Genomic DNA, 15,799 nt, shown 5'->3' with positions numbered 1-15,799 from the left:
TGTAGGTCCCCAATGCCTTAAGAGAGGGAATTCTAGTAGTTTGAACCAGTACCATAAAGAAATGGTGTTACTTTTCCAAGTCAGGATGGTTATTGGCTTGGAGAGGAATCTGGAGGTGGTGGTGTTGCTCCCATGTATCTGATGCCTTGTCTTTTTAAAGGGAAGTATTTGTATGGCTGGAAGCTGCTGCCTCAGAACTGGAACTCATCAACCTCTCCAGAGTAAGTTTTTGGGAGCTGGAGGACCTGTCTGTGCAGTCTCTCACGCAAAGATTTGACATGACATGGGGATCAACATTGCTCCACCTTGAGAAGTGCCAACCAGTCTCCCTCTTCAGCTCAGATTGCCAGGACACGCTCCTCTCAACTTGGTGCCTTGCTAGACCATATTCACCCTGACCAGCCCTACGTATTCTTGCATCAGATCTTATGTGACAATATTCCTCTTCTTGTGCTTCAAGCATCTGCAGAAGGCTGGTCAGTTGCCTGCCCTTCTCTTGAACAGGAGAAGGTGTTCACCAGTGTAGAACAAAAATATTTGAGACCTACAAGCGTTTGGGTGCAGGACACATGTCACCCAGATCTGTGTCTTGTCTGTCTCATGCTCCACGTCCGCCCACTTTGCTCCCACCTGTTCTGCCTTACACTTATGTTCCCCTTTTTTGTCATCTCCCCGACTCAGCAATCCAAATATTCTGTCTTCCCATTGCTACTTTGATCCATGACCTTACTGTCACCTTTCTGTGTTTCTATTTTCAACGCCTTCTCATTCTTGCCACCTTCTGTAACCTCTATATCGTTGCAGGGCAGTCATTTTTTCCAGAAACTGCGTCCTGTGGACCAACTACGTCATCTCCTCGTGAGCAACGCAGGTGGAGAGGGAGAGGATATTGAGCGATTCTTCAAACTACATCGGGTAATGACAAAGCTGTATCCACAAGGAACACCACATGATATTGAGTGTGAATGATGCTGTGCGTATCAGTCATTGGGTATCAAGTATGGATGTATTGTGTGCATTAGATGCTAGGTATCAAGAGTGGATGCTGCTGTGTTTATAAGACTCTCTCTTGATAAATACATGACAAATGGAATCTAGTCCGGAGAAATATGAGGTGATGTGTTTTGTCAAGTTGGACAGGAGGACCAATATTGACCAAATGCAATAGTGGCAGAGGGACTGCGGGTGTGGTTTACGTGGATTGATCTTTGACAGTGCCAATGTATATGAAAAAGCCAAATTGGATATTGGATAAAATTCAAAAAGGCATCATGTATAACAGAAGCACAGTTATGCTGAACCATTTTTCAGCTCAGCTTAGTTTGGCAGCTGCATTGGTGTGACAAGTTGTCACAAAGATAACTCATCAACTTTATTTGAGTTTCATTGTCGTAATGTTGGTTTTGCTTTTATTGTCCATCTGTGCTTTTCTTTTGATGCTATTGTTTCTCCCACAAATCCAGACACGTGAGGTGATGAGATGGCAAGACTGCAGATGCTGGAGTCAGAGATAACAAGGTGTGGAGCTAGAGGAACACAGCAGGTCAGGCAGCATCAGAGGAGCAGGAATGCTGACGTTTCGGGTCAGGACCCTTCTTCAGCTTTCCTATTCCTCTGAAGCTGCCTGGCCTGCTGTATTCCTCCAGCTTTGTTATCTTATACATATGAGGTTGTTTGTCATCCCAAAGTGCAAGGGGATACATAATGAATGGTTAAACCCTGGAAAACATGGAAAATCCGGGGGACATTGGTGTGCATGACCACAGCGCGCTCAAGATAGTGGGACAGGCAGATAAAGTGGTTAACAAGGCAGGGTTGTAGAGACATTTACATGATCACTTGAAGTGCCATCATTTGCAAGGCTACAAGCCAAGTGCTGGAAAATGGGCAAGAGTTGATGATGAATGACACAAACATGATTAATCAAAAAGGCTCATGCCATGTTGTGTAAGTCTATGACTATTTCAGGGTTTTGCGTGACTAGCCTGTGAGGCAGCCTCCTGATCTTTTCAATAGCTTAAGATGTTAGGAAAGAAGACTTTGCAGGCCAGCAGAGCTCACTTTGCCATTTGTTGTTTCCAGTGCCGACATCACTGCCATGTGGTCCAACTAGTTTCATTCCTTTGTTTAATCATTGTAGTAGTTTGGTGCAACTGAATGGCTTGATGGATTATCTCAGAGGACAGTTAATAGTCAATCACATTGCTGTTGGTCTGAGTCATGTGCAGGTTAGATGGTATAAGAGAGGTAAATTTCTTTCCCAAAAGGGCATTTGTGAATGTTTCAGGTATTTGTAACAATTGATGGCTTGTAATCACCATAAAAAGACAATCCAGATTCATTAATTCATTTTATAATCTACTCCCTGACATAGAAAAAGGAACGAGAGTAGACATTTCAACCATTCCAGCCTGCTCTGCTAATCAAAAAGTTAATGGCTGATCCAATTTTAGTACCCTGTTCCCATTCTTTTCCTGTGCCCTTTGATCCCTTTAGCCCTAAGAATTATAACTAACACCTTCTTGAACATATTCATTGTTTTGGTCTGAACAGCTTCCTGCGCCGGAGAATTCCACAGGCTTGATACTTACTGAGTGAAGAAATTTTCCCTCATCTCAGTCCTTAATTCCTTCGCTCATATCCCAAGAATGTGACTCCTGGTGCTGGAATTCCTGCTCATCAGGAATGCCATGGTGGTTAAGTTAACTTGAGGGTTAAGTCATTGCAGAACACCCAGATCTGTGCCATGCTCCTCCTGTGCAATGTGGGAATTCAGGGATCCTTCATCTGTTCCTGACTCTTTCACTTGCAGGAACTGTGTCCAGCTGCAGCTCCTGTTTGACATATTAACGACAAAGAATCTGTGCCTGGCTTTACTTTAGAGCATCCGTGAGGCTGAGGGGATTGTGGATGGCATGCTCAGTTAATTGGTCACACCACAGATAAAAATTACTGAGGAAGGTAGGGAATGGCTGACCACAAGATACAGGAAGAATAGGAAGGCAGTGCAAGGGTTCCCTGTGGTCATCTTCCTCTGAAACAGATATACCGTTTTGGATGCTGTTGGGGGAGATGGCTCGACAGGGGAAGGCAGCAACAGCCAAGTTCATGGCTCTGATGCGCAGAAGGGCAGTAGGAAAAGTGGCAAAGCTCTTCTGAGGAATGGTCACGAGACCCAAAACTTTACTTGTTTTTTCTTCCACAGATGCTGCCAGACCGGCTGAGCCTGTTCAGCAAATTTGATCTTCCTCCTATTTCACAGATCCCACAGTTCTTTCAGTTTTTATTTGGCAGAACTGTAGTGATGGGGATTCAATTGTTCAGGGAATGTATAGGCATTTCTGCAATTGCAAAGGTATTATTGTTTCTTCCTCAAATCCAGGCACTGCTGCGGTGATGCTTTGTTCGTCATCCCAAAGTGCAAGGGAATACAGAATGAAGAGTAACCCTGGAAAACATGGATAATCAGGGGGACATTGGTGTGCATATCCACTGTCTGTAGTGAGAATCCAAGATGGTATGTTGCCTCCTTGATGTAAGGGTCAAGGAAATCTTGGAGTGGCTGCAGGACATACTGCTGGTATAGGGTGAATAGCCAGTGAATACCACCAATACAGGTAAAAAACGGAATGAGGTCTGACCAGCTGAATTTAGGGAGTTGGGAGTTAAACTAAAAAGTAGGACCTCAAAGGTCATAATCTCAGGATTGCGAGCAAGACTGGGTAGGACTGGAACCAATGTCCTAGGCGGTGCTTTTGCTAATGCTGTCGGGGAGGGCTTAAACTAATGTGGCAGGAGCATGGGAACCAAATGGGGAGGTTAGTGGACAATAAGGAGATAGTAACTAAAGCCTGTAAGGACCTAGATAATGAAGTCAGTGTGACTAAGGGGAAGAGTAGGCAGAGAGCAGATGAGGAACGCAAAGGGACAGGTGGTCTGAAGTGCATTTGTTTTAAGACGAGAAGTATAGTAGGTAAGGCAGATGAATTTAGGGCTTGAATTGGTACCTGGGAGAATGATGTTATTGATATTAATGAGATTTGGTTGAGGGAAGGGCAAAATTGGCAACTAAATATCCCAGGATATAGATGCTTCAGGCGGGATAGAGAGGGAGGTAAAAAGGGTGGAGGAGTTGCATTACTGGTCAAAGACGATATCACAGCTGTGCTGAAGGAGGGCACTATGCAGGACTCGAGCAGTGAGGCAATATGGGCAGAGCTCTGAAATAGGAAGGGTGCAGTAACAATATTGGGGCTGCAATGCAGGCCTCCCAAAATGAGCATGAGATAGAGGTACAAGTACGTAGACAAATTATGGAAAGATGTAGGATCAACAGGGTGGTAGTGATGGGAGATTTTAATTTTCCCAATATTGACTGGGATTCACTTAGTGTTAGGGGTTTAGATGGAGCAGAATTTGTAAGGACCATCCAGGAAAGTTTTATGGAGCAGTATGTAAATCGTCCAACTCAGGGAGGGGCCATACTGGACCTGGTTAACAAAGTGTAGAGCTGGATGAACGCAGCAGGCCAAGCAGCATCTTAGGAGCACAAAAGCTGACATTTTGGGCCTAGACCCTTCATTCCTGATTCTCCAGCATCTGCAATTCCCACTATCTCTGATACAATTTTAACCTCACTGCGAAGCCTCTTCTAGGGATGCCTAACGTGAAGAAGTTACTGTCCTCCCTCCGGACAAACCTCAGGGGATCCCTCTCCTGCTGCAACTCTCTTGTAATCTCTTCAGCCAAAAGAAAAAGATTTCTGATGAAGGGTCTAGGCCCGAAACATCAGCTTTTATGCTCCTAAAATGCTGCTTGGCCTGCTGTGTTCATCCAGCTCTACACTTTGTTATCTCGGATTCTCCAGCGTCTGCAGTTCCTGTTATCTCTAATACTGGAACTGGTATATGGTAATCAGCCCAGCCAGGTGTTTGAAGTTTCAGTAGGGGATTACTTTGGGAAAAGTGATCACAATTCCATAAGTTTTGGAATACTGATGGACAAAGACGAGAGTGGGTCCTAAAGGAAGAGTACTAAATTGGGAGAAGCCCAACGATAGCAAACTTCGGCAGGAGCTGGAGAATGTGGATTGGGAGCGGTTGTCTGGGGGTAAATCCACATTTGATATGTGGGAGGCTTTTAAAGAAGTTGATTAGAGCACAGGACAGACATGTCCCTGTGAAAATGAGGGATAGAAAGGTCAAGAGGAGGGAACCATGGCTGACAGGTGAAATTATGAGGCTAGCAAAGAGGGAAAAGGAAGCATACATAAGGTCTAGGTGACTGAAAACAGCTGAAGCTTTGGAAGAACATCAGGAAAGTAGGGCCAATAAAAGGGGTCATGAAATATCTTTAGCAAACAGGGTTAAGGAAAATCCCAAAGCCTTTTATTCGTACATAAGGAGTAAGAGAGTAACTAGACAAAGGGTTGGCCCATTCAAGGACAAAGAAGGGAAGTTATGCGAGGAGAAAACGCGTGAGATTCTTAATGAGTATTGATGAGAAATTAATGAACAGAGAGATCTGGGTGTTCAGGTCCATTGTTCCCTGAAGGTGACAACACAGGTCAATAGGGTGGTCAAGAAGGCATATGACATGCTTTCCTTCATTGGGCGGGGTATTGAGTACAAGAGTTGGCAGGTCATGTTGCAGTTGTATAGGACTTCGGGTCGGCCACATTTGGAGTACTGTGTACAGTTCTGGTCGCCACATTACCTAAAGGATGTGGATGCTTTGGAGAGGGTGCAGAGGAGGTTCACCAGGATGTTGCCTGGTATGGAGGGTGCTAGCAATGAAGAGAGGTTGAATAGATTAGGGTTATTTTCATTAGAAAGACGGAGATTTGGGGGGGACCTGATTGAGGTCTACAAAATCATGAGGGGTATAGACAGGGTGGATGGCAAAAAGCTTTTTTCCCCAAAATTGGGGTCTCAATTACTAGGGGTCATGAGTTCAAAGTGAGAGTAGGAAAGTTTAAGGGAGATATGCGTGGAAAGTTCTTTACGCAGAGGGTGGTGGGTGCCTGGAACGCGTTGCCAGCGGAGGTGCTAGACGCAGACACGTTAGCATCTTTTAAGATATATTTGGACAGGTACATGGATGGGCAGGGAGCAAATGGACACAGACCGATAGAAAATAGATGACAGGTTAGACAGTGGATCTTGATCGGCGCAGGCTTGGAGGGCCGAAGGGCCTGTTCCTGTGCTGTAGGTTTCTTTGTTTCTCTTATTTTCTTTGAGTACTTTGTGTCGGTATTCACCGAGGAGAGGGACATGATGGAAGTTGAGGTTAGGGTTAAATGTTTGAATTCTCTAGGTCAAGTCAGCATAAGGACAGGTAAAGTGTTGGGTATCCAAAAAGGCAGTAGGGTGGACAAGTCCCCAGGTCCGGATGGGATCTATCCCACGTTACTGAGGACGCAAGAAAGGAAATAGCTGGGGCCTGAACAAATATCTTTGCAGCATTCTTGAGCACGGATGAGGCCCCAGAGAACTGGAGAATTGCTAATGTTGTCCCCTTGTTTAAGAAGGGTAGCAGGGATAATCCAGGTAATTCTAGACCGGTGAGCCTAATGTCAGTGGTGGGCAAGCTGCTGGAGCAGATACTGAGGGATAGAATCTATTTACATTTGGAAGAAAATGGGCTTATTATTGATCGGCAGCATGGTTTTGTGCAAGGAAGATTATGTCTTACCATCTTGGTAGAATTCTTTGAGGAAGTGACAAAGTTGATAGATGAGGGAAGGGTTGTAGATGCCATATAAATGGACTTCTGTAAGGCATTTGAAAAGTTTCCCCGTGGTAGGCTTATGGAGAAAGTGAAGTCGCAGGGGGTCCAGGGTGTACTAGGTAGATGGATAGAGAACTGGCTGGCCAACAGGAGACAGAGAGTTGTAGTTGAAGGGAGTTTCTCAAAATGGAGAACTGTGACCAGTGGTGTTCTACAGGGATAACAAAGCGTAGAGCTGGATGAACACAGCAGGCCGAGCTAGACCCTTCTTCAGAAATGAAGAAGAAGGGTCTAGGCCCGAAACTTCAGCTTTCCTGCTCCTATGATGTTGCTATGTTCATCCCCCTACTATCTCTGTGACAAATTCCTGAGACACTGGAACTGGTTGTGGGGTCAGTGGGACCAGTACAAACCAGATGGTCTGCACCTGTGCAGGATTGGAACCAATGTCCTGTGGGGACTGTTTGTTGGTGCTGTTAGGAAGGGTTTAAACTAATATTACATGGGAATAGGAACCAAGTCAGGAAGTCAGTGGGAGGTAGAGTGGAGACGATAACCCAAGACAGTAAAGTGAAAAGTGGAAAGCAGAGAAACCAAAGACAAAAATCAAAAAGGGCCACATTACGTCATAATTCTAAAACGGCAATATGAAGGCCTTGTCTCGCTCTGAGAAGATTTGTGATAAAGTAGGCGAATTAACTACACAGACAGTTATTAATGGATATCATGTAATTGGGATCCCAAATACCTGGATCCAGGGCATCCAAGGATGAGAGTTTAATATCCAGAGTAGTCAAGTTTCAGGAAAGATAGATGGAAAAGAAAGGGAGGTGAGGTAGCGTTGCTGGGTAAGGAGGAGATTACCACAATAATAAGCAAGGACATTAGCTGGATGATGGGTAATCTGTATGTGTGGAGCTACGGAACTCCAAAAGATAAAACACGTTTAGTGGGAATTGTGTACAGGCCACCAAACAGTAGTTGAGGTTGGGGACAACGTCAAACAAATTAGAAATGCATCCACTGGTGAAAGGTTGACATCCTGAAAACACCACCTTGTCTCAACCCTCTGTCTTCTATGAGTTAGTTTGCTGAAGACATGATGGCTTAGTGGCATTATTGCTAGACTAATAATCAGAGACTTGGGTAATGTTCTGGGGACCATGATGGATGGTGGAGTTTGAATTCAGCTTTAAAAACCTTGAATTCAGAGACTAATGATGACCATGAAATCGATGTCACCTATTGGGCAAAACTCATCTGGTCCAATCTTGTCCTTAAGAGAAGGAAACTGCTGTCTTTAACTGGACTGGCCGATACCAATGTGGCTCTCTTAACTGCCCTATGGGCAGTTTGGGATGGGCAGTACATCCTGGCTTGGGCAGCAATGCCTACATTGTCTGAGTGAATAAAAAAGATGCCAATCCTCCGTCCATGCTCATCTATTCCTTCCAACTTTAAAACCAGTTTTGGTTCTGGTGACTGGAGGTGCATAGGAACAATGGTGAGCTGTTTGGCCCTCCAAAGTACTTCCTCATTCAATAAGAACATGGCTGATCTGCTTGTAGTCTCATCTCCACTTTCTTCTGCACACCATAATCTTTCAACTGTTTGTAAAAAAACCTACCTAACGCAGCCTTGAATAAGACCAGCCTTCGCTACTTTCTGGGAAAGAAATTGTATACAAGCAACCCTCAGGGGGAAAAAAAATGCATCTGTTTTAAAAGAACAGCCTGTTAGTTTTCGATTAACTTCCCTGTTTTGAATTTCCCCCTCAAGAAGAAAAATCTACCCAGTGTCCACCCTGCCACCTTCAGGGTCTTGTGTTACAGTTCGATCACTCATTCTTCTCAACTACAATGGATGTAGGCTGAATCTGGTCAACTTTTCTTCAAAAAATGAATCCTTCACCCCAAGGATCAGTCAAGTGAGCCTTCACAGAGCTGTTTCTAAAGCAATCTGAGATAACAAGATGTAGAGCTGGATGAACACAGCAGGCCCAGCAGCATCGGAGGAGCAGGAAAGCCGACGTTTCAGAAGAAGAGTCCAGACCCGAAATGTAAGCTTTCCTGCTCCCCTGATGCTGCTTGACCTGCTGTGGTCATCCAGCTCTATACCTTGTTATCTCAGATTCTCCAACATCGGCAGTTCCTACTATCTCTATTACAATTTCCTGTTTTTGCAACAAGGTGCCCAAAACGATACACAATATTCTGGGGTGGCACAGTGGCTCAGTGGTTAGCACTGCAGCCTCACAGCACCAGAGACCTGAGTTCGATTCCATCCTCAGGTGACTGTCTGTGTGGAGTTTGCACATTCTCCCCGTGTCTGCGTGGGTTTCCTCCGGGTGCTCCGGTTTCCTCCCACAGTCTAATGATGTGCAGGTTAGGTGGATGGGCCATGCTAAATTGCCCATAGTGTTCAGGGATGTGTGCGTTATAGGGATATGGGTCTGGGTGGGATGCTTCAAGGGGCGGTGTGGACTTGTTGGACCGAAGAGCCTGTTTCCACACTGTAGGTAATCTGGCGAAGATCTTTGCTTCGTCACTCTCCACGGGAGTCGTACCGGAAGATTGGAGGGAGGCAAATGTTGTTCCTCTTTTCAAGAAAGGGAATAGGGAAATCCCTGGAAATTACAGACCAGTCAGTCTTACGTCTGTGGTCAGCAAGGTTTTGGAAAGAATTCTGACGGATAGGATTTATGACTATTTGGAAAAGCCTAGCGTGATTAAAGGGAGTCAGCCTGGCTTTGTGAGGGGCAGGTCATGCCTTACAAATCTTATTGAGTTCTTTGAGGTCACGAGACAGGTTGACGAGGGTCAAGCAGTGGATGTGGTGTACATGGACTTCAGCAAGGCATTTGATAAGGTTCCCCACGGCAGGCTCATTCATAAACTTAGGAGGTATGGGATACAAGGTGATTTGGCTGTCTGAATTCAGAATTGGTTGGCTGACAGGAGGCAGAGAGTGGTTGTAGATGGTAAGCATTCTGCCTGGAGGTCAGTGCTGAGTAGTGTCCCGCAGGGCTCTGTTCTTGGACCTCTGCTCTTTGTAGTTTTTATAAATGGCTTGGATGAGGAGGTTGAGGCGTGGGTTAGTATGTTTGCTGATGACACAAAGGTTGGTGGTGCCTTTGACAGTATCGAGGGCTATTGCAGGCTTCAGCGAGACATTGACAGAATGCAGAGCTGGGCTGAGAAATGGCAGATGGAGTTCAACCTGGATAAATGCGAGGTGATGCATTTTGGAAGGTCAAACTTAAATGCTGAATATAGGATTAAAGGCAGGATTCTCGGCAATGTGGAGCAACAGCGGGATCTTGGTGTTCAAGTGCATAGCTCCCTCAAAGTTGCCACCCAAGTGGATAAGGTTGTTAAGAAAGCATATGGTGTTTTGGCTATCATGAACAGGGGGATCGAGTTTAAGACCAACAAGGTTATGCTGCAGCTCTACAAAACCCTGGTGAGTCCACACTTGGAATATTGTGTCCAGTTCTGGTCGCTGTATTATAGGAAAGATGTGGAGGGTTTGGAGAGGGTGCAAAGGAGGTTTACCAGGATGCTGCCCGGACTGGAGGGCTTGTCTTACGAGGAGAGGTTGACTGAGCTCGGACTTTTCTCTCTGGAGAGAAGGAGAAGAGAGGTGACCTGATCGAGGTGTACAAGGTAATGAGAGGCATGAATAGAGTCGATAGCCAGAGACTTTTCCCCAGGGCAGGACTGACTGCCATGAGGGGTCATAGTTTTAAGGTGTTAAGAGGAAGGTATAGAGGAGACGTCAGAGGGAGGTTCTTCACCCAGAGAGTTGTGAGTGCATGGAATAGTTTACCAGTGGTTGTCGTGGAAGCGGAGTCATTAGTGACATTTAAGCGACTGCTGGACATGCACATGGACAGCAGTGAATTGAGGGTAATGTAGGTTAGGTTTTTTAATTTTTGGATTAGGATTATTCCATGGCACAACATTGTGGGCTGAAGGGCCTGTACTGTGCTGTACTTTTCTATGTTCTATGTTCTAATCTAAAAGAAATGTCCGGCAGCTTCTCTTTAGTGATGCTCTGACCTTGAGCTGTTGTTTTTCACCAAGACCTCTGGGATTCTTTTTACCATTTCAGATAAACTTGTTTATGCTGGTCAAATTGAAGACAGTTTTGTTTGCATTTCCTTAAATTTCCGATTATTGATAGGTGATAACTGCTAACTTAATTATAGTGTCTTTTCTGTTCAGGAGGAGCAGGCATGTGCTTCATGTCTCATTCTTGCCTGTTCAACAGCAGCGAATGATCGGGAGGTCTCAGCCTGGGCAACTCGTGCTTTCTTCAGGTAAATAATGAAGGGCCTGTTAAGTAAACAGTCCTCCCTTTCATTTTTCTAACTTTGTTATTTTCCCTTTAACCACTGTTTTTGCTTTGCTCAGTCTCTTCCCTCAGTCAGGATTTACATATCTCCTGATGAGATGGATCTGTATAAATCTTCACATTGATCATGACTGGGAACTGCTATCTGGAGACCAGCTTCTCTGTCAGAGTATAATTCAGTGTTTGGCCATATTTACAGTCAAACAAAAGTCTCTTGAAACCCATCAGATCTGGCAGCATTTCAAGTCTAGTATGATTCTTGAGAACTGCAGACTTGTGTTCTGAAACAGAGTCAGATCAGACTTGAACAGTTAATATTGTTTCCCTTGCGGCAATGCTACCAGACCTACAGAGTTTCTCTAGAATTTTCTCTTTATATTTCAGATTTCCAGCATCCATAATATTTTGCTTTTATCAGGCCATATGTGTCCCCAATTTGCACCCAGTTAGCTGTCCCAGACCATGCCCATCACCCCCTGCCCATCCCCACCCCGGCTTCCTGTCCCAGACCATGCTCGTCCAGATCACATGGCAGTTTTGGGGTGCTATAGACTCCAATAAATTTGCATTTGGATATTTGGACAAGGGGGATTTTGAGCCCCTCGAGGTTGTATTGATGTGTATAGTAGTTCATACAACAGTACAGATTGAAAGGCTGTAGCCAAGAGTCAACTGAATTATTATAGATGCTAGAAGTGTTATCAGCATCATTGGGTTAAACGAAGTCCCATTAGCAATCAGTGGTAATTTAACAACTTCTAGTGATGAGTAAATGGCCATTTGGGCTTGGAAATGATGCTTTTTGTGGTGCAATATCCACTGCTACTGTGTAGACACAGATGAAAAATATGTCACCCAAGGAGATGAGAAGCTTTGGCAAAGAGGTGAGTTTTGGGCCAGGGTTTGTTCAGCTGTGTGGGCAGTTTCAATTCATGGTGCCTTTCTTTCAGGTATGGTGGAGAAGCACAGATGCGGTTTCCTGCAGCCATTCAGCAACCAATGAATGTGGGGCCCACCTTCAGCACCCCACACCCAGGTTAGTGTTCTTTCTTGTCTTAGCCTGAAAGACTTTTGGATAGCTGCCATTGGTCTAACTGTGATCAGTGGTTGGAGACACTGCATATAACTGTTTAGTTATGTGTGGTTTATCAGTAAATTGCACAGAAATATTTTCTTTGACAGCACAGCCAGTGTTTCAACTTCTTTTCTCAGGACAAGGGCAGCAGATACATGGGATGACAACCATTGTCCCTTGCTTGTCGCTGAAACAGGTGGCAAGGCAAACGGTTTACAGAGATTTTGATTGTTTAAGTATATGGGCAAAACGTTGGCAAATGGAATACAAAGTTGGGAAATGCGTAGTTCATTTTGGAAGGAACAAAAGAACAGAACGTTATTTAAATGCAGATGATTGCAGCTCATAGGCACTTGGGGAACTTGTGCACAAATAAAGCTAATCAGGAAAGCTCATGGAATGTTGCCCCTTTTTTCATGGGGGTCGGAGTATAAGAGCAGAGATGTTTTACTGCAACTTGTCAAGGTGCTGGTGAGACCATATGCAGAGTACGAAGAGCTGTTTTGGTCCCCTTATTTAAGGCTAGATACTGTTTCATTAGAGGCAGATCAGAGAGTCACTAGCATGATCCCTCTATGAAGGGATTGTCTTATGAGTAAAGTTTAAACAGGTTGGGACTCTACTCACTGGAGTTGAGAAGAATGAGAGGTGATTTCATGAAAACGTAGAGGATTCTTAAAGAGCTGGACAAGGTCAATGCTGAGAGGATGTTTCCCCTCATGGGAGAATCTAGGACTGGAGGGAATAGTCTCAGAATAAAGAGGTGCTAGTTTAACATAGAACATCGAAGAACATAGAACAGTACAGCACGGTACAGGCCCTTCAACCCACAATGTTGTGCCGACATATTATCCTACTAAGATCAATCTACCCTGCATACCCCACATTTTACTATTCTCCATGTAGCTATCCAAGAGTTGCTTAAAACTCTCTGATGTATCTGACTCTACTACCACTGCTGGCAGCGCATTCCACACCCCACCACTCTCTGTGTAAAGAACCTCCCTCTGACATCTCCCCGATACCTTCCTCCAATCACCTTAAAATTATGCCCCCTCGTAATAGTCATTTCCACCCTGGGAAAAAATCATTGCCTATCCAAGACTGAGAGAGTCCCTTGTTAGCATTGAAACATCTGCCTTCTGATTGTTATGCCTCACCATAGTTGATGTGTCTGTAGAGTACTTTGAATATGATAAATCTGTAAGTAACTTTCCGGCCTGGCCTCACAAACATCAGTTTGTTTATCTCCTTTTTTTTAAAGCAAGCTGTTGCTCACAGTCCAAAGGTCACCTTAAACTCTCAATTCGCAGCCCCAAACCAAAAATGATTACAGATAAAAATTTTTAAAAACCGAAAGGTGTTAGGGTCTAGATTGTTGACGTTATTTGTTCATAACTTGAATAATGGCCTGGAAAGTCGTACATCCAAATTTGCTGATGACACAAAGTTGGGCAGCACTGTAAACAGTCTGGATGAGAGACTATCAATATTGCTTTATAATTTTATGCTAAGTAAATGGGCAAAACTGTGACAGATGAATTTCAATGTAAACGAGTATGAAGTTATCCATTTTGGACTGGAAAGGATAGATTAAGATACTTTTTGGGTAGTAAGAGGTTAAATGCAATGGGCGTCCAAAGAGACATTTCAAGACATCTTTTTGACAAAAGTACCACGTACAAGAGTGGTTAACAAAACAGAATACAGTTGAGTGGTAAGTATTCTGTTAAACTACTGACTTGTACCTTGTAGATGGTGAACCAGCTCTGGGGAGTCAAGAGGTGAGTTACTTACTGCAGTATTCCTCACCTTTGACCTGTTCTCGTAGCCATTATTTATATAACTGGTCTTGTTCACTTTCTGATCAATTGGTCACGCCAGCATGTTGATCGCTGGGAGATTCAGTGATGTTAACACCATTGAATGTTCAGAAACAATGGTTAGATTCTCTGTTGTTGAAGATAGTCTTTGCCTGATGCTTTGTATGATATAAATGTCATGTTCCAGTTGTCAGCCCAAGCCTGGATCTCATTTGGATTTTGCTGCATTTGGATGTGAATGCTTCAATATCTGAAGAGTTGCAAATGGTGCAGTCATCAGTGAACATCCTCATTTCTGCCCTAATGATGAAAGGAAGATCACTGAAGAAGCACTTAAGATGGTTTGCCCCGAACGCTTCCCTGAGGAACACAGTGGGAGAGATCCTTGGGCTGAGATTATTGGAGGAGATGGGTTTGAGGACTCTGGGTCTGTACTTGGTGTTTAGACGGATGAAGGGAGATCTCATTGAAACTTACGGAATATTAGGAGGCCTTTATAGACTGGATGTGGAGAACATGTTTCCACTAGTAAGAGAAATGAGTTACTGAGGGGGCAGCTGGAGTGAAAGGACAACACTTCAGAACTGAGATGAGAAGGAATTTCTCCAGCCAGAGGATGGTGATTCTGTGGAACTCTTGGCGATTGAAGGCTGTGAGGCCAAGTCATTGAATGTACTTAAAACAGAGATAGATAGGTTCTTGAGTAGTGGAAGGATCAAAGGTTACAAGGAAGAAGGCAGGAGAATGGGGTTGACAGGTGCATCAGCTGAGATAGAATGGCAGAGCAGACTTCATGCCGTGAAAGCTTCATTCTGCTCCTGTGTCTTATGGTCATATCTGGCCCCTTCAGAATCTTCAAAATTCTAATGAGTTGAATCCTCGTTCTTTTAAGTTCTCAAGAATGTAGGTTTCTATATATGCTCAATCTCTCATTTCAGAACAGCCTTCTCAATCCAGGAACCAATCTAGTGAATAATCATAGTGCTTAAATTTGAAAAAAACAGGACACTATATTTTCAGTGTGGTGTCACCAAAGCTTTGTACAGTGGCACAGGACTACCTTTTTGCTTTGAACAGAATTGCCTTGGCATAAACTCTGACAGCCTTTCAATTCTTGATCAATTACTGTCCAACCCCTAATTTGCAGTTTTCCTTCAGAGAGGAGGCCAAACTAATTTAAATATCAACTTTTAAAAACTTTATGGCTTTTAAAATTTAAATAAGAAATTATTTTGCTTTTCTGTTCTTGCTAAGGTGGCTAATTGGAAGAAAGGGGAATGAAAATGTCAAGGAGATTGGGCACAGTTTTTGGGAACTGAAATGGAGTATCTCACTTCATTGTCCTAATGAAAAGAGAAGTTATGCAGTGACTCCCAGTTTCTCTTAAACTGGAGAATTAGGTTCCTGCTGAACCTGTCTGTTCACAGACTTCAAGATGCAGGAGTTATGGATGTATATTGTGAGAGAAAATGTTCATTTCTTATACACTAACAAGCATTGGTGACCTGTTCTCTCCTTGCTGCAGTGCCATCGATGCCCCTTGGTAGCCCTTTCTCCAGTCCCAGTGTGTCGGCTATTCCAGCCTCAGGTATTGCTCGTTAAAGGTTCTGATTTTACACCGTTCCTACCAAGTGGCAAGTTGCATGTCATGTCCCCTGCTTTCCTGGTGTCCCATGTACTATCTGATTTCTGCTCCCCCATCTACCATGTGTTACCCAATTTTTGGCTGAGAGTATTGTGGGTTTGTGTTTCTGACTCTTTTTCTCTCTCTTTCCCGATTCCCCTGATTGCAACCCCACACCTTCTTTCTCTTTCT

At 44.1% G+C, this 15,799-nt stretch overlaps 1 protein-coding gene across 1 annotated transcript in view; it reads left to right on the top strand.

Moving 5' to 3' along the window:
• nup155 (nucleoporin 155) overlaps nt 1-15,799 on the top strand; it is a 224,258-nt gene that overhangs the window by 96,205 nt on the left and 112,254 nt on the right. Inside the window, exons 15-18 of the mRNA XM_059645000.1 lie at nt 805-915; nt 10,956-11,050; nt 12,036-12,121; nt 15,509-15,571. Of these exons, the coding sequence (XP_059500983.1) occupies nt 805-915; nt 10,956-11,050; nt 12,036-12,121; nt 15,509-15,571 (355 nt within the window). The remainder of the gene's footprint in view (nt 1-804; nt 916-10,955; nt 11,051-12,035; nt 12,122-15,508; nt 15,572-15,799) is intronic.

This window comes from Stegostoma tigrinum, chromosome 3 (assembly GCF_030684315.1).
Source record: "Stegostoma tigrinum isolate sSteTig4 chromosome 3, sSteTig4.hap1, whole genome shotgun sequence".
NCBI lineage: Eukaryota > Metazoa > Chordata > Chondrichthyes > Orectolobiformes > Stegostomatidae > Stegostoma > Stegostoma tigrinum.
This window is presented reverse-complemented; position numbering and strand designations above follow the sequence as displayed.